The sequence below is a fragment of the Sinocyclocheilus anshuiensis genome, unplaced genomic scaffold (assembly GCF_001515605.1).
Source record: "Sinocyclocheilus anshuiensis isolate Anshui unplaced genomic scaffold, SAMN03320099.WGS_v1.1 scaffold245, whole genome shotgun sequence".
In the NCBI taxonomy this organism is placed as follows: Eukaryota; Metazoa; Chordata; class Actinopteri; order Cypriniformes; family Cyprinidae; genus Sinocyclocheilus; species Sinocyclocheilus anshuiensis.
In genome coordinates, this window is record NW_015536478.1 from 713,166 (window position 1) to 738,449 (window position 25,284).

At 33.9% G+C, this 25,284-nt stretch overlaps 1 protein-coding gene across 2 annotated transcripts in view; it reads right to left on the reverse strand.

Moving 5' to 3' along the window:
- Nucleotides 1-5,536: 5,536 nt before the first annotated feature.
- Nucleotides 5,537-25,284, reverse strand: part of LOC107666038 (ras-specific guanine nucleotide-releasing factor RalGPS1-like) — a 133,292-nt gene continuing 113,544 nt past the window's right edge. The window contains exons 12-20 of one of the 2 annotated variants that reach the window (XM_016457160.1): nt 17,868-17,994; nt 16,261-16,412; nt 14,910-14,958; nt 13,181-13,243; nt 9,654-9,759; nt 8,567-8,659; nt 8,291-8,396; nt 8,045-8,136; nt 5,537-6,694 (exon numbers count right to left, since the gene is read on the reverse strand). In XM_016457160.1, the coding sequence (XP_016312646.1) occupies nt 6,665-6,694; nt 8,045-8,136; nt 8,291-8,396; nt 8,567-8,659; nt 9,654-9,759; nt 13,181-13,243; nt 14,910-14,958; nt 16,261-16,412; nt 17,868-17,994 (818 nt within the window). In that variant the 3' untranslated portion in view covers nt 5,537-6,664. The remainder of the gene's footprint in view (nt 6,695-8,044; nt 8,137-8,290; nt 8,397-8,566; nt 8,660-9,653; nt 9,760-13,180; nt 13,244-14,909; nt 14,959-16,260; nt 16,413-17,867; nt 17,995-25,284) is intronic. The other variant, XM_016457246.1, reaches the window with a different exon arrangement.

The window sequence follows — 25,284 nt, forward strand, 5'->3', positions numbered from 1 at the left end:
AGCTGGGTTTGTCCCTTTTTAACCCAGCATTTTTTAGTGTTGTTTGTACGAAATTTATTATTTGTTTTTGGGTTGTTTAGTTTTCAATTAAATCCACAATTTTTTTGTATCAATGTTCCATTGTATGAATGATATATATGTAATATATAATAGCTGGGTCAAAACAACCCAACAGCTGGGTCAAAACAACCAAACCGCTGTGTCAAAACAACCCAATAGCTGGGTCAAAACAACCCAACAGCTGGGTCAAAACAACCAAACCGCTGTGTCAAAACAACCCAACAGCTGGGTCAAAACAACCCAACCGCTGGGTCAGCTGAATATTACAGCTCCAAAACAGACAAAACAGCTCACTAGTAACAGACAGTGTGTTTACTCTAGGAGTGATTTTGTGTCTCATACCTCAAGGCAAATCTTTATCACCTCTAGAGTGACCGGTTTCACTGGACTCCAGTGTCCAAGTTCTGTCATTACTGCAGTGTGCTGATGATCAGTGCAGAGGAGTGTTAATCAGCCAGTCTGACTCCCAGAACGACAGTGCTGCACTTTTAAAGTTAAGATCACATGACCTGAAGAATTGTGGGAGGTGCTGGCACACATGTACAACACAATACACATGGTTTTCAGTATTGCTTTATTAAGAGGTTTGAATGTTGGTTGGTTTTGTTCTTGCAATTAAGAACTGTTGGTCGATTTAGTTCTTGTTCAGAGTAAGCAATTCTCAAAAAGTATATTTTTTTAAATATGATTCGATGTCACAGATTAAAAATTCTGAATTACTCTTATATGAAAAGTCTGATACTCGCACCATAGCTAAATCAGAATTCCTAGCGATGGCCCTGGCTCACACAAACTTTTGTTTTGTTTTAAGCAAAAGTCACTAATAATCTGAGTGACTTTATTAAGGGAATTAATGGGAATTAAGCGCTATCAATGTTATGAGTGTTCAGATCTCTGTTCATATACAGTGTATGTGCCAGACAGCTTAATGATCATCGACAGCTTAATGATGATTAATATACACACAACACAAAAGATTCCAGCAACATTCTGTGAAATTTGAGTAATACTGGATTTTTTTTTTTGTAACTCTTAACATAATTCTCAACCAACTGGTACTGTAAGTAACACCTGAAAATAACTAATAAATAAAACATTATGTTCAATAAACAAACGTCCTGTAGTGTGACATGTTACTCTCCATCTGAAAGTATTTGCAAAATTATTTCACCACATTGTAGCACCATTTAAAATGAATCAGTGAAGGAAAAATGGTGATCAAAAAGGTTGAAAAAGTCCACATGGTTCAACACACATTGTCCTTTTAAAGTGGTTTGCAGGACATTGATGGGCTCAGGACAGGGCCGTAGCCATCATTTCAGAAGTGAGGGGGACAGAAATGTAATGTAAACATTACAATATAACATTTCTGTAATATATATATATATATATATATATATATATAACCTACCAGTCAAAAGTTTTTGAACAGTAAGATTTTTAATGTTTTAAAGAAGTCTCTTATGTTCACCAAGCGTGCATTTATTTGATCCAAAGTACAGGTACATCTCAAAAAATTAGAATATCATGAAAAAGGTCAATATTTTTTGTCACTCATTTCAGAAAGTGAAACACATATATAGATACAGATAATGAAAACCCAAAATTCAGTGTCTCAGAAAATTAGAATAGAAATGCTGAAATTTCTTTAATGAAATCATGGGCGTCGGAAGCTAAATAAATGTGGGTGGGTCCTCCCCCAGAAAAAAATACTGGAGTATATGCCATTCTCTGTAATCTGGTGCCTTTTAATTAATGGAGTGTCTTTTTACTCAAAGTGCAAATAGGCCGCCTTGTCGGTAGGGGCTATTTACTTTACCTCTGCCCACTAAATAATAAACTAAAACTGCCAGTAGGTGGTGGTGGCCAATGGTTCAACGCGCCAAATGGTTCACCATTCACAATTCGTTCAAAACGTGCATTAAAAGAAATGAAATGCCGCTGTGTGTTGCTCGGAGGCTAACACTGCTGTCAATCAAACTCATCAAGAATTATGCAAAAACACATTTTATTTATTTTAGTTATTAGAGATGTTATAATAGTTCTCAGAAAATTAGAATAGAAATGCTGAAATTTCTTTAATGAAATCATGGGCGTCGGAAGCTAAATAAATGTGGGTGGGTCCTCCCCCAGAAAAAAATACTGGAGTATATGCCATTCTCTGTAATCTGGTGCCTTTTAATTAATGGAGTGTCTTTTTACTCAAAGTGCAAATAGGCCGCCTTGTCGGTAGGGGCTATTTACTTTACCTCTGCCCACTAAATAATAAACTAAAACTGCCAGTAGGTGGTGGTGGCCAATGGTTCAACGCGCCAAATGGTTCACCATTCACAATTCGTTCAAAACGTGCATTAAAAGAAATGAAATGCCGCTGTGTGTTGCTCGGAGGCTAACACTGCTGTCAATCAAACTCATCAAGAATTATGCAAAAACACATTTTATTTATTTTAGTTATTTGAGATGATAGAATAGTTCTCTAATCGTGTTAAAATAGATTAAACAATAATTATTTAACAAATATTATATTTATATAGCCTAATAAACGAGCTTGTCCGCTGCCTACGCCCCTGTTATAGCCTACACTCAGGGTGAATTAGTAGACATACTTCTTTTATGTTATAGTCAAAAGAGTAATAGGTTACTTGTTAATAGGGTTTGAGTAAGATCTTGTTTCTAAAAGTAGAAGAATTACTTTGGGTAACAGGGGAGATGTTGTGTCCAGAGTATGCAATAATTTACATACTTGTGTTGATTGAATTTATGCGTTCTGTGGAACTGTACCACTAGAGGTCCTTAGAGGTCCTGCAGAGGAGAAGAACACATGTAAGAACATGATGACAGCAAAGTTCAGGTCAAGATTTATGCCATCTCCTCATTTTTATTTGCGCCAAATACTATAATGTAGTCCTCATTTTTCTAGATCTTACTATACTACTGACAATGATGTTTCACTCAAGAGTGCAGCAGGGGCATTAGAAATGTGCTCAAACAGACAAGTTCTCATGTGTAAGTTAGCTGTAAATATTGATTGCAATCGAAACATTGCTATTTGATCTACTTAGTGCCATATATAAAGATGTTTGTTTTGGAGATGTTATAGGTTTCATCTTTGCACTTGCCAAACCCTTTCACTCAAAACGACATTAAATTCAAGGTATTTTGCATTATTTAAAAGGGTAAGTCTATAATCCAAGGAGGTTTTCAACGAAAATGTCTCATGTGACATATTGGGTGCATTTTGTCCAGGGAAGTGTTTTCTGCAACCCTTACATGTTTAGAATTTTGTGCACAAAACGAAGTGTTTTTGTCTTTCTGCGGGCAAAATGCATAAAGTGTAAATGCATCATAGTAGAAATATCGTATTTTGTTAAATAATTCCTTCAATGGATGAAATTAAGGACACTTGTCACCCCATTGTAAAGTGATGATTTCTTACATCACGAATAGCCTTTCAATTCTTGAAAAATGTTCAGCTTTAAGCAAGCGAGCAACTTTATATGTCCTCTCGAGCATAAAGCATTTTGACTACTGGTCTCTGAAAAACATAATAATAATACCTGGTCATTAACCAGGTTACACAAAACTGATACTTACCTGAGCTTCATGTCCAGAGCAAATCACAAGAGAAGCTGGAAGAGAGAATACAGACTGCATGAAAGAGTGACAGAAAAATAAGATTAAATATATTAAAATTGAGCTAAAATCTCTCTCTCTCACACACACACACAAAACATACCATCAGTCTTCTCCAGACCAGAATCTGTAATCCTGTAATCACAAATCCTTCCCATCCTCATCCGCCTGAACTACTGATAATGTCCTCGGATAAAATAAAATATCTTATCCTAACCTCCTAAAAATCAAATGAAATGTGAAAACATCATACACCAAGACAATCGTGTGTTCACTGGCATTTAATGTTTGTACAGAAGAATCAGCCTTTTAGCTGATGAACCGCAATGTACCACGATGGCAAACAAGAAATAATTTAGCAACATATTTACATGGCAACACAACGAGAGTTCATTCACAGTTCCAGCAGAAACAAACGTAACATACATGCAGTGCTGCTGTACATGTGTGTTTCGCATGTGAAAGAAAAAGCTTGTGGCCTTAAAGGTCCCATGGCATGAAAATGTCACTTTATGAGGTTTTTTAACATTAATATGAGTTCCCCTAGCCTGCCTATGGTCCCCCAGTGGCTAGCAATGGCGATAGGTGTAAACCGAGCCCTGGGTATCCTGCTTTGCCTTTGAGAAAATGAAAGCTCAGATGGCCCAATCTGGAATCTTCCCTTTATGTCGTCATACGGGGAAAGGTTACCTCCCCTTTCTCTGCTTTGCCCACCCAGAGAATTTGGCCCGCCCATGAGAAAATGAGCTACTACCGTGCGAGGCGAGCGCAATATTTTTTTTTCCTCGAGACATCATGGCTTGCAAACGAGCGAAGCATGGCAGTTGCCCCGCCTCTCTCCTCCTCATTAGCATTTAAAGCTACAGACACAGAAATGGCACGTCCTAAGGAAAGCTCATTGTGGGACTGGCTCGTAGTGGCTGAAATTCTGCACCAAGGCTGAATTTCGGGAAAGAGACTTCAGATACAGTACTAGGGACCACTTAGGCCTATATAAAAGCATCCAAAAAGCAGCATGTCATGGGACCTTTAAAAGAAAAACAGTGGCCTATTTCAAGCTGAATTAATATACAGAAAGGCAAACTGATGCTAGATAAATAATACTCTCAACACAGAACTAGTGATCACTATCAGGAGTCAGTTCACAAATGATTATACTCCGAGGAGAAACCTGACAATTCACTGTACAGGGATAGTTCATCCCAAAATGAACATTTTATCATTATTTACTCACCCTCATGTTGTTTCAAACCTGTACTTTTTATATTTACATTAATTGCGATTAATCGCATCTAAAATAAATGTTTTTGTTTACATGTGTGTACTGTGTATATTTATTATGCATATATAAATACACACATAAATATATACATGTAAATACATTTGTGTTTATATAAACAAAAACTTATTTTTCATGCGATTAATCGTTTGACGGCAATAGTAATATTTCAAGTACAAGTATATGCAAAACTGTATTCTGGAGTCATGATTTGGATGACAGCACTTTTATTGTTTTTAAATTGATTTTTTGGGGGGTTTAACTGCTGTTTTTATGGAAAAGGTTGCATGACGATACTCTCAAATGCTTCATTTTGTGTTCCTTTGAAAATAAATCATCAAACTGGTTCAAACAACACGAGAAGGCGCAAATATTTAAAGCTTAAAAAAATAATTTAAAGCTTGTGACTTTATTTTCAAGTACATTTTAAGCACAGTTTAATTGTATTAAAATATAAAAAAGTGCAATAATATCCATAAACATAAATTAAAGGCAGTACAATAAATATGACCACGATGTATAAATATTTAAAATTTAAATGATGTGTTTTTGTTTGTGTTACAGTAATGAGAATTTGAGGGTTAAATGTGCTTAATTGTCATGAAAATAATGTCAAAACACAAGCCTATATTTAAGCCTATAAATACCTTAAAAATAGGCTTAACTTTCTTTAAGCAAAATATTATTGCTTATTTCTTTCTATTCACTTTTGGGGTAAGATATGACGTGGACAATTTTTTGACAGGTTTTGTGAGAGTTGCCCAGTAAGTCAAAAGATGCAGTTCTTGTTTTTGTGAGATGGGCTAAATGAAAAATAAACTCTGGTTTTAATAATGATTGTGTTACGTGTTATAAAAATTGTATTCTCCAGTTAATGTAGATGGAAACCTATCAGATGTAACATATTTCAGCTGGTTTAAGTTGTGAGTTGTGAGCAAAACCTTCATTTGACAGGAGAGGTGTAATAATTATTTAATACTTAAAGCCCAAAACAAGCTTTCATGAGTATAAAATGACTAAAACAGAAAGTGGATTCAGAATCTCTGATGTAAACAAGTCACACTCACAAACCTCCTTCAGCCAGCATCATCACATCCTAACATTAACCAGAAATCAAAATCACTGTGCTGGAAGGAGATGTGATCAGTCTGTAACTAAACAGCTCTTAACCAGTGAGTATCATTAGCTGGTTTAAGTCTTTTTTCATCTTTTTTCCTAATCCGGCTGTGGTTTGTTTTGTAGGAGCTAATTAGTTTGGCTTTTTATTCTTCTGCTACAGGCGACATGTTTTCTCTTTCTCTCTAAAACTGACATATATCACCACAAAAATGCCCATCTCAAGCTTCAGGTTTCTTCACTGAAGCCACACAAACACCTTGAGATCCAAAAGTCTCCATAGAAAAGACACCATGGAGCTGGAACGGCCAAACTCCCCTCTCTTCCTACAGTTCCACATACTAGTGCTCAAACCTCCTCGTCCGGCTCTGTAACAGACATCGTGATGTTAGATGTGTCCGGCGGCTCACGGAGGGCCAGTGGATCAGAGCGAGTCCGGCGGCTCAGTGGACTCTTCAATAATGAAGGATTTTTGCTATTTTTTTATCCTTTTGCTGAACCAAACTCATCCTTCTCCATCTCTGTAGGCCTTTGGCACCTTCTAAATGTCTTCAGGCAAGAGTTACACAAGTCTGTTTACTCAAACGACATGAGATTCGCTGGTATCTAGAGTGAAAAGAGCAATCACAGCGTTATGCAATTATAGTTGATCTGTTCACAGCAGCTGAACGATATGACAACTTGATGCATTACTATAGAACTCATTTAATCAGATTTAAAAAAAAAAAAAATATTAAATACATATCAATTAATATAAATACACTAACATTCAAAAGTCTGGGTAAGATTTTTGTCTCTTCTGCTGGCCAAGGCTGTATTTATTTTAATCAAAAATACCGTAAAATCAGTAATATTGTGAAATATTATTGCAATTTAAAATACCTGATTTCTATTTGAATATATTGTAAGATGTAATTTATTCTTTCTATCATTACTCCAGTCTTCAGTGTCATTATAAATGTCTTCACTCTCACTTTTGATCATTTTAATGCATCCTTGCTAAATTAATTTTTCAAAATAAAATAAAAAAATCTTACTGACTCCAAACTTTTGATCAATAGTGTACTTATATAGTGTACATACATATATGCATATACATTTATATAAAATAAATAAATCATACAGGTTAAATACAAATATGAACAACATCTTGACACATTAAAATACAATATTAAAACTAATAAGCATTTCATAAAGTGTTGCTGTCCATATTAACTTCATTCACTTGATCTTCCAACAAAAATACCTCTATTGTCCTATACGTGACCCTGGACCACAAAACCAGTCATAAGGGTCTTTTTTTTTTTCATTGAGATTTATACATCACCTGAAAGCTGAATAAATAAGCTTTCCATTGATGTATGGTTTGTTAGGATATGACAATATTTGGCCGAGATGCAACTATTTGAAAATCTGGAATCTGAGGGTGCAAAAAAATCTAAATATTGAGAAAATCATCTTTAAAGTTGTCCAAATGAAGTTCTTAGCAATGCATATTACTAATCAAAAATTAAGTTTGAATATATTTACGGTAGGAAATTTACAAAATATCTTCATGGAACATGATCTTTACTTAATATCCTAATGATTTTTGGCATAAAAGAAAAATCTATAATTTTGACCCATACAATGTTTTTTTGGCTATTGCTACAAATATACCCCAGCGACTTAAGACTGGGTTTGTGCTCCAGGGTCACATATACACTCTCAGAAAAAGGTACAAAAGCTGTCACTAGGATGGTACCCTTTCAAAAGGTAAACATTTGTACATTTACCCATAAAAGGTGCATTTTAGTACCTTAAAGATGCATATCAGTATCTAAAAGTATCTTTTGAAAAGGTACTGGTCCAGTGACAGATTTTGTACCTTTTTTTCCTGATACTGAACTGTTAGTTATTGTGAAAAAAGCTTTTGTTCATGCCATCCAGTCCTAATGAATCAGTGGTTGTTGATACCTGAGGTCTTCTTCTCCGACACGCCTCCTCCAGGTGTTTGTGCCACATGATCGCAGTGAACCGATCGCTAGTCTGAAACTTGTAAACATTCCCTGAGGAACACAGACATTCTGCTTGAGTTATGCATACAGAAAACAAACAAACATATCATTCACTATAATTCATTGAACAATGACTAAATGAGAAATTTTGTGAAGACTGTCATTATAAAAGCACGAAAGGAAACCCTCAGTGAATCAGATTGACCTTTGTCTGGATGGTTGAGCTGAAAGATGTTGGGTTGAGCCGGATCATCCGGCAGCACCACCATCCAGCCCAGAACACACACTTTCTTACACGGCGAAGACTTGTACTGTGTTATACAGAGTAAGATTCCATAAAATGTTATTTTCATATCAAATGATACTTTTTTCTTCATTTTTCATTTATTTAAAAATAAATAAAATGTATTCTTATAATAATGTATTATTTATTTAAACTGATAAAAAATGGAATTGCTGTGAGATTCTTTGCATCACTCACATGTTTCCGTTCTGTGGCTCGCAGAGCTTTGGATCCATAGAATATAAGAGTGGAACCACAAAGTGTGATCCAATACCGCGTCCACGAGGCAAGCTGAATAAAAGACAACCAAACAAAACAAACGAATAATGATGCAAACTCAACTAAACAGAGCTGGGCAATTATGGGCTTACATTTCTGCCACAATTCTGCGTGCAAAAGATCATATTTTGAGCGGCACGAAAGTGCATTTTGCACACGCGCGATCTGAGTTTGTGGAGAAAATGTTCGTTTCGCAAAGAAAAAAGTATTTCGAGCACACGGAAATCAATTTTGCATTTAAAATACGTTTTTGGATGTGTGCAGACCTTCTCTTTTGCGCGTGCAACGTTTCACTAGCTTGCTCACCTGATGTTGGTTGTCAAGGCAGCCAATCAGAATTTAGCAACCTCGGTCTCTGATTGGCTGGAATTATGGCACATTGTAACATTTAACGAGCACAGAGGGGGGGCATCAGGTAAGCAAGCTAGTGAAACGTTGCACGGGCAAAAGAGAAGGTCTGCACACATCCAAAAACGTATTTTAAATGCAAAATTGATTTCCGTGCGCTCGAAAGACTTTTTTCTTTGCGAAACGAACATTTTCTCCACAAACTCAGATCGCGCATGTGCAAAATGCACTTTTGTGCGCTCAAAATATGATCTTTTGCGCGCAGAATTGTGGCAGAGATGTAATCCCTTACCCCACCCCTCAACCATTCGAATTTCTGTAGGCGGGAATTATTTTAATGATATTCTAATGGGCCATATATTTTCTTGTAATGAAATATGAAGAGTAAAATGCATTTTAAATATATATATATATATATATATATATACATAAAATGTATGACGTATATTATGTTGAGGGCAGTTGCATTAACCCTTTAAAAATATGTGATCTGCATGCTGCCATCTTTGGCCATAAGTTCAGTTTCTGGAGGCATAAATGTCAAGTATGCACAATTTCAAAGCAAATTCATAAATATCTTTATATACTGAATAATGGTAAATGCTGAAAAATATTTAACCATAGTTTTTAAACTCATTTTTGTTCCCTTCCTGTTCACCTTGGGTTTCCTGCCCTCCTTCAGCAGGGTTTTCCTCTTCAGCGGCCCCTGCATCGTGACTCCACCCGACTCTCCGTGAGCCAGACTGGACTCTGCTACTGACGGACTGCACAGAGGGAATCACATTAGCCCAACACCTTCACCGTGTGTGTGTGTGTACTGCTGCAGACGTTCCAGCTCGCATCTGATGTGAGGATGTGATGGAGCTGCTGGAGAGCTCAGGCTGAGGTGAAGTGTGAGTTTGAGAGAGTAAAGAGAGCGCTGATGCAGGACAGAAAGCTTCCCCTTCAGCCACTCACAAGATATCGGCTCTGTTTCAAAACCTAGTGAGCTTTTCATACGCACACTCTCAATGTGAAGATTGTTTCAAAAGGTAAACAGCATAAATATGCAGCTTTCTAAGAGACTCTATTCTGGATGAATTTCTCAAATTTGAATTAATTTAACACAAAAAAGGGAAAAAATGGTCTATTTTACACAATATTTGGTTTTAACATGCTTAAAATGTAATTAAAATACCAGTTAATATCTGAATTTCCTCTGAAAACTTGCACTACCCTTCTCCCTACACTCTCAAACTGATATATATTTGGATTAGTGCTGGGCAATGACTAATCGCGATTCCAAAATAAACGTTTTTGTGTACATAAAATGTGTGTGTGTGTACTGTGTATATTTATTATGTATATATAAATACACACATGCATGTATAACTCAAAATATGATATTTCGCGCACAGAATTGTGGCAGAAATGTAAGCCCATAGGCAATACTCTCTAAATATATGTGATATCTAAATTGCTGTAGCTCAAAGAAGAGAGCATGGCACCAATGTCAGTGTTTAATTCCTAGTGAATGCATGAACTGATCAAATGTTTACCTGCAATGCAATGTAAGTATCTGGCAGACACATTCATGGAAATGAAGGGATATCTTTTGGGATTTTATTTTTAGATACACCGATGAATGAAGAAACAGACTTTGGATTGGTCTTTTTTGATGTTTAGTTTTTGTATGTGTTGATCACTAGATGGAGTGCTTGAGTCAAATATTCAAAGCCACAGTGACACACCTGCTGGTCAATGTGAAGGTTTTCTAAAATATTGTCATGAATCTTTTACCAAATAAAGTTAAAGCTAGAATTTGGCCCTATACATTGGACATTTTTGAAAAATAAGGCATTTTAATAACTGACTAATAACATATTCATTGCCGATAACTGAAATGACTGAACCTAAACACAGGAGCATGATAAAATGCTCATTTAAAACAAAAAATCTTAGACTGACTTGGAGGTTTATATTTTAAATATACATTTCTTCAAATGTGACATATGTGAATGCATTTTCTTGGACTGGAATATATGGCCAACATATATTTTTAAACTCATATATTATATATATTATATATACATAAAATGTGTGTGTGTGTACTGTGTATATTTATTATGTATATATAAATACACACATGCATGTATATACTTAAGAAAAATGTTATGTTTATATATAATCAAATATATTTATATATAATATAAATTTTAGGAATATAAATATATACATGTTAATATTTTCAAAATATATACTGTATGTGTTTGTCTTTATATATACACAATAAATATACACAGTACACACACATGTTATATAAACAAAAACTTTTATTTTGGATGCGATTAATCGCGATTAATTGTTGCCCAGCACTAATCTAGATATATTGTACAGTGTATGCAAATATATTGGTTTTATGTATTATGAATGACTACAAATCAACCATTTTATACAATCACTGTAGCACTCTATTGAGTCGAGTCTCCTCACTTGCATCACACTTGGCTTTGCTTTGAATAAAAGCTTCTGATAATACAAGGTTTTTCAATCTTTCAGATGCCACAGACTACCAAATATGATCTGTCTAAAATGCAGCTATATTTCATGTATGTGACCCTGGAGCACAAAAGCAGTCTTAAGTCGCTGGGGTATATTTGTAGCAATAGCCAACAATACATTGTATGGGTCAAAATGATCAACTTTTCTTTTATGCCAAAAATCATTAGCATATTAAGTAAAGATCATATTCCATGAAGATGTTTTGTAAATTTCCTACCGTAAATATATCAAAACTTAATTTTTGATTAGTAATATGCATTGCTAAGGACTTAATTTGGACAACTTTAAAGACAATTTTCTCAATATTTTCATATTTTTGCACCCTCAGATTTCAGATTTTCAAATAGTTGTATCTCAGCCAAATATTGTCCGATCCTAACAAACCATACATCAATGGAAAGATCCGTCAATCAAAAAATTTACCCTTATGACTGGTTTTGTGGTCCAGGGTCACATATATAGACCAAAATTATAATGTGAAAAATGTATATCATAAATGTGTATTTTTTAAATATTTAGTTTCTATTACAAAATAATACTTTTCTTTCTATTCACTATATCACTGTACTGTTTAGAGACATTATTTATTTATTTATTTAAATGTATTTATTTTATTCTAATGTACTAATTCATCTAATTGACCTATGTGATCTACTCTTTATTATATCTTTATTTTAACCTAATTATTATTATTTACTTTAATCTAATTCATTTACATATTTTAATCTATTCTGTTGTTTATTTTCACCCGTTATTGTTTATTTATTTTAATTTATTTGTTATTAGTTATTTATTGAAATCAACTTCTTAGTTTAATTATTTTGAATCTAATTGATTTTTTTATTATTTGTTTACTATTTATTTTAAGTATCTTTAGTATTCTTTATTTAATGTTATTTTACATTTACATTTTTATATTGTTTTTCATTCAACTTTGCTGCAGAGCCCAGTTTGAAACCCCCTCTACTAAATGACTGAATGTGAATGTAAATGTGAGGAGCTCTATTTGAGTGCTGCCCATGTACAGTGTCACACTAGTTAGGATGCTGCATCAGAAGGAAGTCGTCTAGGTAGACAGGACAGGGCAGTGGACCGCAAGCCCACAGGTTAGGTTTTGGACCAGAGCTTTTCTCTTCTATCCACCTTATTTTTCCCGTAAGAGCGGTCGCGGCCATTTGTAAATTTAATGTGTCTGGCTTCCGGTGTCAATGTTTAGCTCTACAAAACAGCTCGTTTTGCTGCTTGATATTGCAAACTGGTGTGTCTTACCATGTTATTTTAATGTATTATCTTAATTATGAACACACTGGTTTGTAGTGCAAACAGTTTTACCGTTTACTGCACATTGTTCTTCTCGTTATTTCCCTTCAGTGGCTAATGAACTGGACGTCTCACACATTCACAGAAAACGGCTAACTTCCACTTTGAAAAATAAGGTGGATAAATACAGTTCTATAACCATCCTGAGATGATGACAATCTGACAGCTGGACAAAGAGAGAGCAGATGACAGACATGACAGTCTAAACCAGAAAAGAGAGAGAAACTGGAATGTTAAAGAGGAGACGCTGCATGCCAAGACAGGTGAACCCAATGCCCCAGAGGAATGGAGGAGGTGACCTTTGACCCAGGCAGGGGTTTGTACCTGTGGGCATGGCTGCGGAGAGGAACCCTCCAGTTAGGGCCCAGAGTCGCGTACATGCGGCCCCTGTTTGCACAGTCGCCACAATGAGTTCAAGCCACACTGATACTACAGATCTCTAAATGGTCTAAATTGGATTACACAGTTTTAACATAAACAAACTAATAAACTTAATGGGATATTTGCCAGTCATACATAAACAGGTGGGAGTTCTAAAAATAAAAATTAATTGCTTAGATTATTATTAACTACATGCATCTATTTTAACACATTTAAATAATCATTTCAAAATAAATGTATTCAAATTGCTTAGAATTAGCATAAATTTTAGTATAAATCTATGGAAGCCCATTTCTGCCACAGAATAATAATAAAAAAGGTAATTGCAGCTTTTTATCTCAAAATTCTGAAATTTTCCCTCTGAGTTTAACCTTGTAATTAAATTTTTTATTTTTGAGTTCTGAGAAAAAAAGCCAGAATTGCCAGATACAAACTCAGAATTGCGAAATATAAACGACGAATTCGGACTTTATTCTCACAATTCCTAGTTTATATCTTGCGATTCTGAGTTCACATTTTGCAATTCTGTTTTTTTCCCACTATGGAATAAGAGATAAAAAGATAATTGTGACTTTTCGTCGACTTTTTTTCTTGCTAGTTTATACCTCACAATTCTCTTTATCTCAGAATTGCAAGAAAAAAGTCATAATTTTGGGGTAAAGAGTTAATTTCCTTTTTTTGTGTGTTTTTTTATCCCGTGGCAGAAACAAGCTTTCATACACATCTGTTCATCGTGTTCACAGTTACATTTATGAAACTGAAACAAATTGGATTTATTGATGATATATAAATATATAAACCTGGTTATTGTGCATTTAAAACTTTCAGTTTGTTTGTACAGAACTAATGTATGGCTGACAAATATGCATCACATTCATTTGTTTAATTGTTTAAACTTGAATGGAAACATATGAAAATTCATATGCAATTCAAATAAATATTATTGAGAACTAAATATTTTGAGAAGATACACGGACTCTCTCTGACAGAATTGAATGGGAACTGAATAAAATGTTTTATTTTAAAATGTATAAAATGTTTATTAGACCAATTTTTTGTTTCAGTAGTTGTGTTACTGTGTTTTGCTATTTGTATGTATATCAATGCGCTTTCCTGTGGAATGGACATATATAGATGATAACATGTATATACATTTATAACTGGAAACGATAAATGAACAACAACAAAAACAATCAGTACTGTTGAGCTAGGAAAAATGAAATAAAACTCATTAATTTTAGAAATCTCATTTCTACACTTCCAGAATGGAAGAGTTGCATGGCAGTTCATCTTATGAAGGTTATACAGTAACACTTTACAGTACAGTTCACATGAACAAACGAGTGAATAATCAAAATACTTCTAAAGCATGTATCTTAGTTAATGCTAATGTCAACATTTACTAATACATTATTAAAAATCAAAAGTTCTTTTTATTACTATTATTTAATGGGCCAAAACTAACAATGAACAGTTGTATTTTCACTAACTAATGTTATCAAGTACTTGAAGTACATGTAATGCTCATTTAAGTTAGTTAATGCATTACTTAACGTTAACTAATGTGACACTATTTTAAAATGAAACCGGTCAGATAATGAAATCAAAAATGCAGCTCTTATTAGCAGATGATGTTTAGACAAAAAACACGACAAAACAGACAGAGTCTCACCTCTCGAGCCCCGGAGAAAGATCTTCACAGAACGAACTCCGACTGCTGCCTGAGAAAACACAAACCAAACAAACCTCACAACCGTTTCCATCTCAGCACAAATCAGATGTTCTCTCATCACTGACAGTGATGATGAAACAATAAGGTACAAAAGGACCTCAAAGACCTAATTTAAAACACCAAAGACATACATTTTTATTAAAATGTTATTTCAATAATCTACATATATAGGTGCTGTGAAGTGACATACATTTTACTGACCAATCAGCATGCAGGATCAGAAATATATTCTGGGTACAACACAAAATTAGCTGTGGAAGAATGTTAATAACTCTTAATTTTGACTTCCTGCAGATACAATCATGCACTTATACTATGGAAGTACATTGTGTCAGGCATTGAGAAACTGAAGCCACAAGACTTGCATGAGTTCGCACGGGATCCGTGTGGTAGATTCTCTTACTGATTTTCTCTTTGTAAAGTTACATTTAGTCTTTCAACTCTGTTGCCATGGCGATATAATGCTGTTCTGTTCCTTTTGCACAATGCATGCAATGATATCAGAAATCTGTTCTCACGAATGACATCAGAAACAGATAACCAGATCATCCAAACTAGTACAGTAGTCCCACCTCAAATATGAGCATTCAGATACTTTACAGATGAAATTTCAAGGAGGGTTTTACTGAATCCTCTTTATATTTATATTAAATTATTGACTTTACATGCACATATGCTGTAAATTAATGTAAAGCAATATATTTGACATTATATATTATGGCAAATGTTGTCTGTGTGACTGTAAATTGCATCTTACAGATATATATATATATATTCCTGTGGCTCAGTGGTAGAGCATTGCGTTAGCAGTGCAAAAGGTTGTGGGTTTGATTCCCAGGGAACACACATACTGGTAAAAAATTTATAGCCTGAATGCACTGTAAGTCGCTTTGGAAAAAAGCGTCTGCTAAATGCATAAATGAATAAAAATATAAAATATGTGTGTGTGTGCATAATATAAACAACTTGATTTTCTGTAAAGCTGCTTTGAAACAATGTGTATTGTGAAAATAACTATACGAATAAATTGGACTTGACTAATTCATGCCGCTGCTTTAACAACAATAATAATAAAGCTTCACATTAATTTTTTTAAATAGTCCAGAATGCTAGATTTGTTTGCTTTCAAGTGCATTATTTAACCACATTTTTATGCATTTTCATTTTTCATTTTAAACTGAGGGCTGATTCAAAATGATTTTCTGCTGTAATTAACATTATGTCACAAATGCTTAAGATGCATTAAAGCAGGCACATTCCTTAAATACAATGTGCAGGCTTGTGCTGATACCTATAGAGATGCCGTTGGACACGGATGAGCTGTGTGGGTTGTTCCTCGCTGGACTCTGGGACTCCAGGAAGCTGTCGTCCAGCAGGTGACGTGGTTTCTCTGTGGGGAACGTCGCACTTTTACTCTCCACCACACCGAAATGCCACATCATACTGTGAGAGACAGTAAGAAAAGCATCATGAGGCATGAGATTGTGTAACACCGAAAGTTTCCAGGGAGAAGTACGTTTGACAAACTAAATGCTAAAGTGCTTAAGATTTAATGTTTAGTATGCAGTTACACTAACGTTCAAGTTTGGGGTTGGTAAGATTTTTTTTTGAATGTTTTTGAAAGATGTCTCTTCTGCTCACCAAGGCTGCATTCGTTTGATTAAAAATGTAGTAAAATAGTAATATTGTCAAATATTATTTCAATTTAAAACCACTGTTTTCTATTTGAACATACAGTATGTTAAAATGTAATTTATTCCTGTGCTCAGAGCTGAATTTTCAGCATCATTACTCCAGTGTTCAGTGTCACATGATCTTCAGAAATCATTCTAATATCCTGATTTGCTGCTCAAGAAACATTTCTGATTATTATCAACTTTGTTACTTAAAATAAATAAATGTTAAGTGGAATTAAATAAAATATAAATATATGAAACTTTTTTGTTAATGTCAATTAGTTGCCATGGTAACATTTCTCATTATTTAGCTTAACTTGATTTACTAAAATAACTACTGAAACTAACTAAAACTGGGGGAGGGGGAACATCTATAGAGGACTATAGGGGCTAAAAAAACTATAGAGGTTATATGTGACCCTGGACCACAAAACCAGTCATAAGGGTCAATTTCTCGAAATTGAGATTTATACATCATTTGAAAGCTGAATAAATAAGCTCTCCATTGATGTATGGTTTGTTAGGATAGGATAATATTTGGCCGAGATACAACTATTTGAAAATCTGGAATCTGAGGGTGCAAAAAAATCGAAATATTGAGAAAATCATATTAGCAATACATATTACTAATCAAAAATTAAGTTTTCATATATTTACAGTAGGAAATTTACAAAATATCTTCATGGAACATGATCTTTAATATCCTAATGATTTTTGGCATAAAAGAAAAATTGATAATTCTGACCCATACAATGTTTTTTTGGCTATTGCTAAAAATATACCCAAGCGACTTAAGACTGCTTTTGTGCTCCAGGGTCACATATATAATTATATAACATTTTTTAAAAACAAAACTATAAAAAGTGCAATAATAATAATAATGCTTTACATTTATGCTTTTAAATATTCCAGAAAGCTGGGCCTCTGTACTCTGAAGTGCATGACTTTAAATACGTTATATTTATTTATTTTGAAACTGAGGGATGATTCAATATGATTTGAAGAATATTCAAAATCATAATTAAGAAATTAAGAAAACAGCATTTATTTAAAAATAGAAATATTTTGTAACAAATGTCTTTACTGTCACTTTTGATCAATTTAATGCATCCTTACTGAATAAAAGTATTAATTTCTTTCCAAAAATCATACTGACCCTAAACTATTGATCTAAATACAGTATGTAAGTGTGTGTGTATATGTATGAAGAGACAAAACAGACGCGTTTCCGAGGCTGTGGCTCTTCCTGTGGCGTGAGGGCGGTGGGGTGGGAATATGAACCCCCACAGTGGCGTCAGGGCAAGTGGGCCGTCGATTATACCTGACCGATAAACACAACTCAGACGGACCTGGATGAAAGAGACAGAGAGAAAGAGAGAAAAGCAGAATGAGTTTAGCTCTGAACATGCCTGATTGTTCTCAGTGTCACACTCAATGAAACATAATGAAAGAAAACATGTGGAGGCTCTGCTTTAGCAATCACAGCCGCAACACAAATGTTAACATTCTCTAGTCCTCTTGAGGGAGACCGATTCAACGCAGCGATGATTATTCAGTCCTGAGAGAGGATCCCCAGAGTAACGGCATCCACATGTTCCCGTCAGTGAGGCTTTCTGAGGCCTCGCTCGCGTGCTTTTCTTCTACTGCACCATGAAAATTAGCTCTATAACTTTAGAGGCATTAGTAATCCAGTATTTTAGTATTGTTATACTATTATATTATTTATTAATATTTAGAATTTGCTTTTATTTTTTCAGTTTATATTTTAATTTTAGTTTACTTTATGTGCTTTTTAAAATATATATTTTTTAATTTCAATTTAGCTTTCATTTCATTTAATTTATTTTATTTTATTTCAGTTCCACATTTACATGACACCGGTGCTTTAGTATTATTTATATGCTATTATAGTATCTATTAATATTTTTAATTAGATTATTATTTATTTATTTTTTTACATTTTCAGCTTTAATTTTAGTTGTAGTAATTTTTATTTATTTTTATGAATAAAAATGTATATTTTTATAAATATTTCTATTAAGCTTTCATTATTTTTTACAATTTTTATTTATGTTTACATGTGACCAGGGTTATTTTCATATTATTTTTTAGTAATTTAGTAATATTATATTTTATTGTATTATTATTATAGTTTGCTTGTTTGTTTGTTTGTTTATTTCTTTCTTAACGCCAATCCAGCATCTATGGCTATATTCATGGCGAGAACCAGTTATTCCATACACAAGTCGATCCATACACAAGTCTTGTCTTTATAATAATAATAATAATAATAATAATAATAGTATTATTAGAATAGAACTATTATTATAGTATTTATTAGCTTTTATTTTTATATTTTAACTTGAAGTTTTAGTAATTTTATGTTTTTGTAATTTTTATTCATTTTGTAATATTTCTATTTAGCTTTTATTTATTTTTATTTAATTTACATTTTACATTTACATGCGACCAGTGCTATTTTAATATTATATTTTTGCATTACATTTTATTACATTACTATTATTATAGTATTTATTATTATTTATTAGTATTATAGTATTTATTATTTACTGAGCTTTTATTTTTATGTTTATTTTCATTTCACTTGAAGTTTTAGAAATGTTGTCATTCACTTTTGTCATTTTTATTATCATTTTTAAATATTTTAGCTTTCGTTTTTTTTTTTTTTCTGTTTTACATTTACGTGCAACCAAGGTTGTTTTAGCAATGTTTATCTACAATTTTTTTTCTTTTTATATGATCAGTTTTCATTTTAATATTAGTTTAAGCTTTAGTAATTTTAATGCATTTTTATTATTTTAAGTTTTAAGTTTAAGATTTCCGTCGAATGTTTCAATTTTATTGCAATGACCGAAAACAAATTTTAATAGTTTTCTTTTGGAAAACAGTTTGGAAACGATCATTAGCAATGCAAACATTGAGGACGATTTCTCTTTCAGTTGCTCATAACTAACAGTAGAATACTTTGACATGTAACTAATAGTGCAGATGCAGTTCAGCATATTTACATATTTACAGAAGATGCTTTTATCCAAAGAGAAAATGGAGTATAACTGTTATTCGTGTCAAAGTCTGAACAGTTCACATGTTCACATGGGTTACTTAAAGCAATAGTTCATCCAAAAATAAACATTCTGCCATGATTTCTCACCCTCATATTGTTCCAAACAATGACTTTCTTCCAAAATATCTTTTGTGTTTGACATAAGAGAGAAAGTCATAGTTTGGAGGCACAGTAGGGTGAGCATATGTTTGGGTGAACTATCCCTCAAAACTTCATTATCTCATCAAATGAACCCATCAGAGAGTCTCAGACTCCCGAGTTTTCCACAGTGGACAAAAACACCTTCAGGCATCATGGGAAAGTGGAAACAATGCAGGACAGCATGCTGAGACACTTACACACCAGAAGACACATTTAATGGAGCGACTGGAGCCTTAAACCGTCATCGTTCTCTTCCAGTCTGGCTCAGACGACGGCTTTTACACCATGTTTCTCATATTATGTAAATACCTGAATGCTACAGTGGGACGTTTAGGAAACGATCTTCACCTGGTTCTTGTTAAAAGCTTCATTAATGAGTCTGACTACCAGCTCATGAAATGAACACCTCATTCGGAGTGGATATTCCATCTGACAATGAAAACGGCACGATGGGGAGAGATTTGATTCGACGCAGGTGTTTCTGGAGCGTCATGGAATTAGAACATGGATCTTTAAGTAGTAACAGTGATTAAATGTAAAATGCAATTAAATGTAAACATGTTCTCTGTGGTATGGAGCTACTTTTGTGTTTTATGCAATAAACCTACTTTGTTTGAGAGCAACATGAATTATATAGTAATTAAAAAATAAAAGACTATAAACTAAAAATCTTTTTAAATCTGTTTCTAATTGCAAAAATAAAATAATTGATAAAATGATTGATCTCAACTCGTTTTTTTATTACAACGTTATATATATATGTATGTATGTATACATATGTGTGTGTGTGTTTATACTGTATATCAGCCTATAAGCATAAATACAGCAATTAATTCTACATTTTTCCACAATATTTAAAAATAAACTATTTGAAAAGGTATCAATTTTAAAAACAAAAAATTGAACTAGATAGAAAGTATCTAAAATGAATTACAGACTTAGACTTGAGACAGCAACTTCTTGTTTGTGGGGCTCACAACAGCGCTTCAAAATAAAAGTTTCACTCATGACACGATCAAACAACAAACACCTAAAAAGACAATATTGGCTGATATATCAGCTTTGCTGATACATCGATCGACCACTAGAAAAACTAACTCCATATAGCGCAATTCCTTGCAGTTACAGTAGAAAACATGCTCCAGGCATTGAGCTGCGGTGCTGTTTTGGGAAACTCAGGATCAAATCCAACCTGAATCATATCCTGATTTCATCTATCATTCATAATTTGCTGTTTTGAAATAAATTGTGGCAAAAGAATATGATTTTTAAGCACTAGAGGGAAAGCTGCATCACTTCCAGAGCTCATAACTGCAATTACTGGCTGGTTTGCAGAGATATTATGCAGTTTCTACTGGCAAGATGTACATTTTCATTAATTTTGACCCTTTACTAATCACCTAATTATTAATTACCTAATATTTGAAGCACAGCTGACACTGGAGGCAATTACATTTGACCTCTCTATCACTTTGAAAGGAAAATCTGTCTTGTTTTTGTACAGGATTGCTCCAAAAGCATTTAACATATTTTAACATGCTTTAACAGTCTACATTAAAGTATTCAAATTACTCAAACGTTTAGCACTAAAACATTTAAAAAGTTGTTAGGAGAAGAAGGTTTTCTGAATGTGTTTGTCTGGTTTTATATGTATCTGCTGACTCCAAATCTCTATTTTCTGCCCTATTAAAAGTGAATTAGATGGCATACACATGCTTTGAGTTCAGCAGTACATGTTAGCGATCAGTCTGGCCCTGTCTGTACACGCTGATCCATGTGTTTAGCCACATATGTTCATGTGTGGGGGGCTGAATGGTTTGTACGTCAAATATAAGTCATGTAGCAGCATGTGTTTCTTTTGTTTTTGCTACTAAATGAGAGATTTAGGTGACTTTAGAGCCCCATATAACTCTTCTGCTCACCAAGGCTGCATTTATTTGATAAAAAATAAAGTAAAATCAGAACTATGGTGAAATATTATTACCATTCAAAATAACTGAATTCTATTGTAATATATTTTAAAATGTAATTTATTCCTGTAACGCAGAGCTGAATTTTCAGCAGCTTTACTCCAGTCTTCAGTGTCACATGATCCTTCAGAAATCATTCCAATATGCTGATTTACTGCTATTTTAAAATGTAATTTATTCCTGTAACGCAGAGCTGAATTTTCAGCAGCTTTACTCCAGTCTTCAGTGTCACATGATCCTTCAGAAATCATTCTAATATGCAGAAAAACATTTTTGCAGCTTTATACTTTTGTGGAAACTATGATACTTTTTTCAGGATTATTTGATGAATAGAAAGTTCAAAAGAACAGCTTTTATTTGAAACAGAAGTCTTTACTGTCACTTTTGATCAGTTTAATGTGCCTTTGCTGTATAAAACTCACAGAAACGTCTGAATTCTAGTGTGTACACAAAACTAAATGATGACAGTCAGGGAAACACAATGAGCAGAGCTGAGAATAAGTGTGAGACATCTCTGTCTCGGGTCTGATTGTAATTAAGACCTGTCGTTACCACATCAATGTAACCGGCTGCTTCCAGCTAATAATAGTTTCACAGTGATGTATTTGAGAAATATTGTGCATATGTGTCTGACAGAGTGACAGGTATGTTCACGCACAGCCTGGACTTTCCCATCTAAACACATTTACAGCTTCTTTCTTTTCAATATCTGTCTGTCTATCTATCTATCGGTCTATCATCCATCCATCCATCCATCATTCTATCATTCTATTCATCTATGGTTCTATCATCCATCCATCCATCCATTTTATCCATGAATCATTATATCATCCATCCATCCATCGTTCTATCCATCTATCATCCATCCATCATTCTATTCATCTATGGTTCTATCATCCATCCATCCATCCACCCATCCATCCATCATTCTATTGTTCTATTCATTTATTGTTCTATCATCCATCCATCCATCCATTTTATCCACGAATCATTATATCATCCATCCATCCATCGTTCTATCCATCTATCATCCATCCATCCTTCCATTGTTCTATCAATCTATCATCCATCCATCCTTCCATCGTTCTATCATTCATCCATCGTTCTATCCATCTTATCAATCTATCATCCATCCATCCTTCCATCGTTCTCTTCACCCATTGTTCCATTATCCATCCATCGTTCTATTGTTCTGTCCATCTATCATTCTATCATCCATCATTTAATTGTTCCATTCATCTATCATCCATCAATCCATTCAGCCGTCATTCTACTTTTCCATTCATTCATCATTCTCTCCATCCATCTATTGTTCTGTCCATCTGTCTATCATCCATCAATCCATTCATTCATCCATCCATCTATCCATTGTTCTTTCATCAGTTTATCCATCCATACTTCCATTCGTATATGTAATGTGTGAATTTCTTTGGCCAATCAATAATCTAATCTAATAAACTAATCTAATAAATATGTACATTCACAATTCAATAGCGTTCAAAACTATTCCCATGAATACACAGCACGAGCAGAGCTGGAATCTAGACGACTGGGAAATTTGTTTCGATCGGTTGAACATGCTTTGCTCACTACATCACACTTCAGTTTGTGTTATTTCATACTTTCGATGACTTTACTATGATTCTTGAATGTGGAAAATAGTCATAATAAAGAGAGAGTAGGTGTGTCTGAACGGCTGTTCCATGTTTTGCTCTGTTTTCTGGCCTGAGTTTCGTGGCAAGATCTCATTTCCTCGGCTGGACGTCTTCACTAATACATCTATGGGGTTATATAACAGCCAGTCACCCCGAGACTCAAGGAAAGACCTTGTCCGCCCAGTCCTCGCTGTGATGTAACCACATGGCCACAGGCATCTCATTCAATAAATGAAAATTACATATATACATACACCAAACATTTCTTCAAGTCACACACTGGCATTCAAGAATAAAATGAAAAGGAAAGAATGACACATCAAAAGCCAAATGGTCCCAGTATCCCAGACCGCTGTGTTACATTCCACTCGGTCAGATCATCTGGTGCTGATATTCAGATGGGCATGATGCTTCATAGAGGAAAAATGTTGACATCTTTATTTAACAATCAAAAACTTTCTGACTACAAATGGTCTTGATGTTCACTTCTGGCCTTGGAATAAGAATAGACGTGTTATTAAATGGCAAGGGAGGTTGCCTAGGAAACCCCACAAATAATAACTTTTATGAACATGGAAACCTATAGATTTGGTCACACAGCTCAGGAGAAATGCTTACAAACATCACTCACAGCGTACTTACATTTCTACTGGAAAACCGCTCATATATTGGCTCATCATATCGCGTGACTAGACCTCACGGGCAACAGCCGGGCAACGCAAGCATGTAACATACAGCATTTACAATGCACAACTCTGAGCAGTTCAAAGAAATCCACACCTATATGTTAATTACATGGCTAACATTCACAAATTCGCTCAGACCATTTAAACTTTCAGTTATGTGTGCCATAAAATAACCTCATAACTGTTTTTGGCAGTGAATAAACCAAATGTACCTCAATTAGAGGAGTTAATGATTATGTGATGAACTAGTTCATTAAGCTAATCGACTATTGTTTGTTCAATTTCAGCACAAATGTGCTCATGTGAGCTGTGGGCCAAAACACACAAGGCAATTTGGGCTAGTAAAAATTAGGCGTAAAATTATTATAAATATAATTATTACTAATCATAATGAATTAATGGTAAATTAAATCCCTACACATAACATTACATGATATGTAATTACACAATCTCTGATGAAATGCATCCTACAATGCCCATCAGGATATATTGAAGGCATTTCAACCCTAAAAATGACTGATAAAAAGAAATTAATATTTTGAATATTTTTAGGCCTTTTGATGATGCCAAATATATATAATAATATTTAACCACTTGAATTTGTATACACCAATATAACAATAGCATATATAGGTAAATAAATATATTTTATATGTCAACATACTAAATATACTGTACTTTACAGATTATTATTTTCTTTTTTTTTCACTAACAATTGTGAGTGAATAGATTCAAAACACCCAATTCCACCATTCACAAATATGATTGAATCAGTTTTTGAAACAGCTCATTGAAACAGATGAACTGAAATGAACTTATTAATGGAAATGAATCAAACTGACCAACTCCATCAGTAATTTATTATTTCAAATCAGAGATGCTATAAAACCATCTCCTTCTCAGAGCTCTCATACACTACCATTCAAAAGTTTGGGGTTGGAAAGATTTTTTTTTTTGGAAGAAATGAATGCTTTTATTCAGCAAGGATGCATTAAATTAATCAAAAGTGACAGTAAAGGCATTTATAATGTTACAAAGGTTTGTACTTCAAATAAATGCTGTTCTTTTGAACTTTCTATTCGTCAAAGAATCCTGAAAAAAA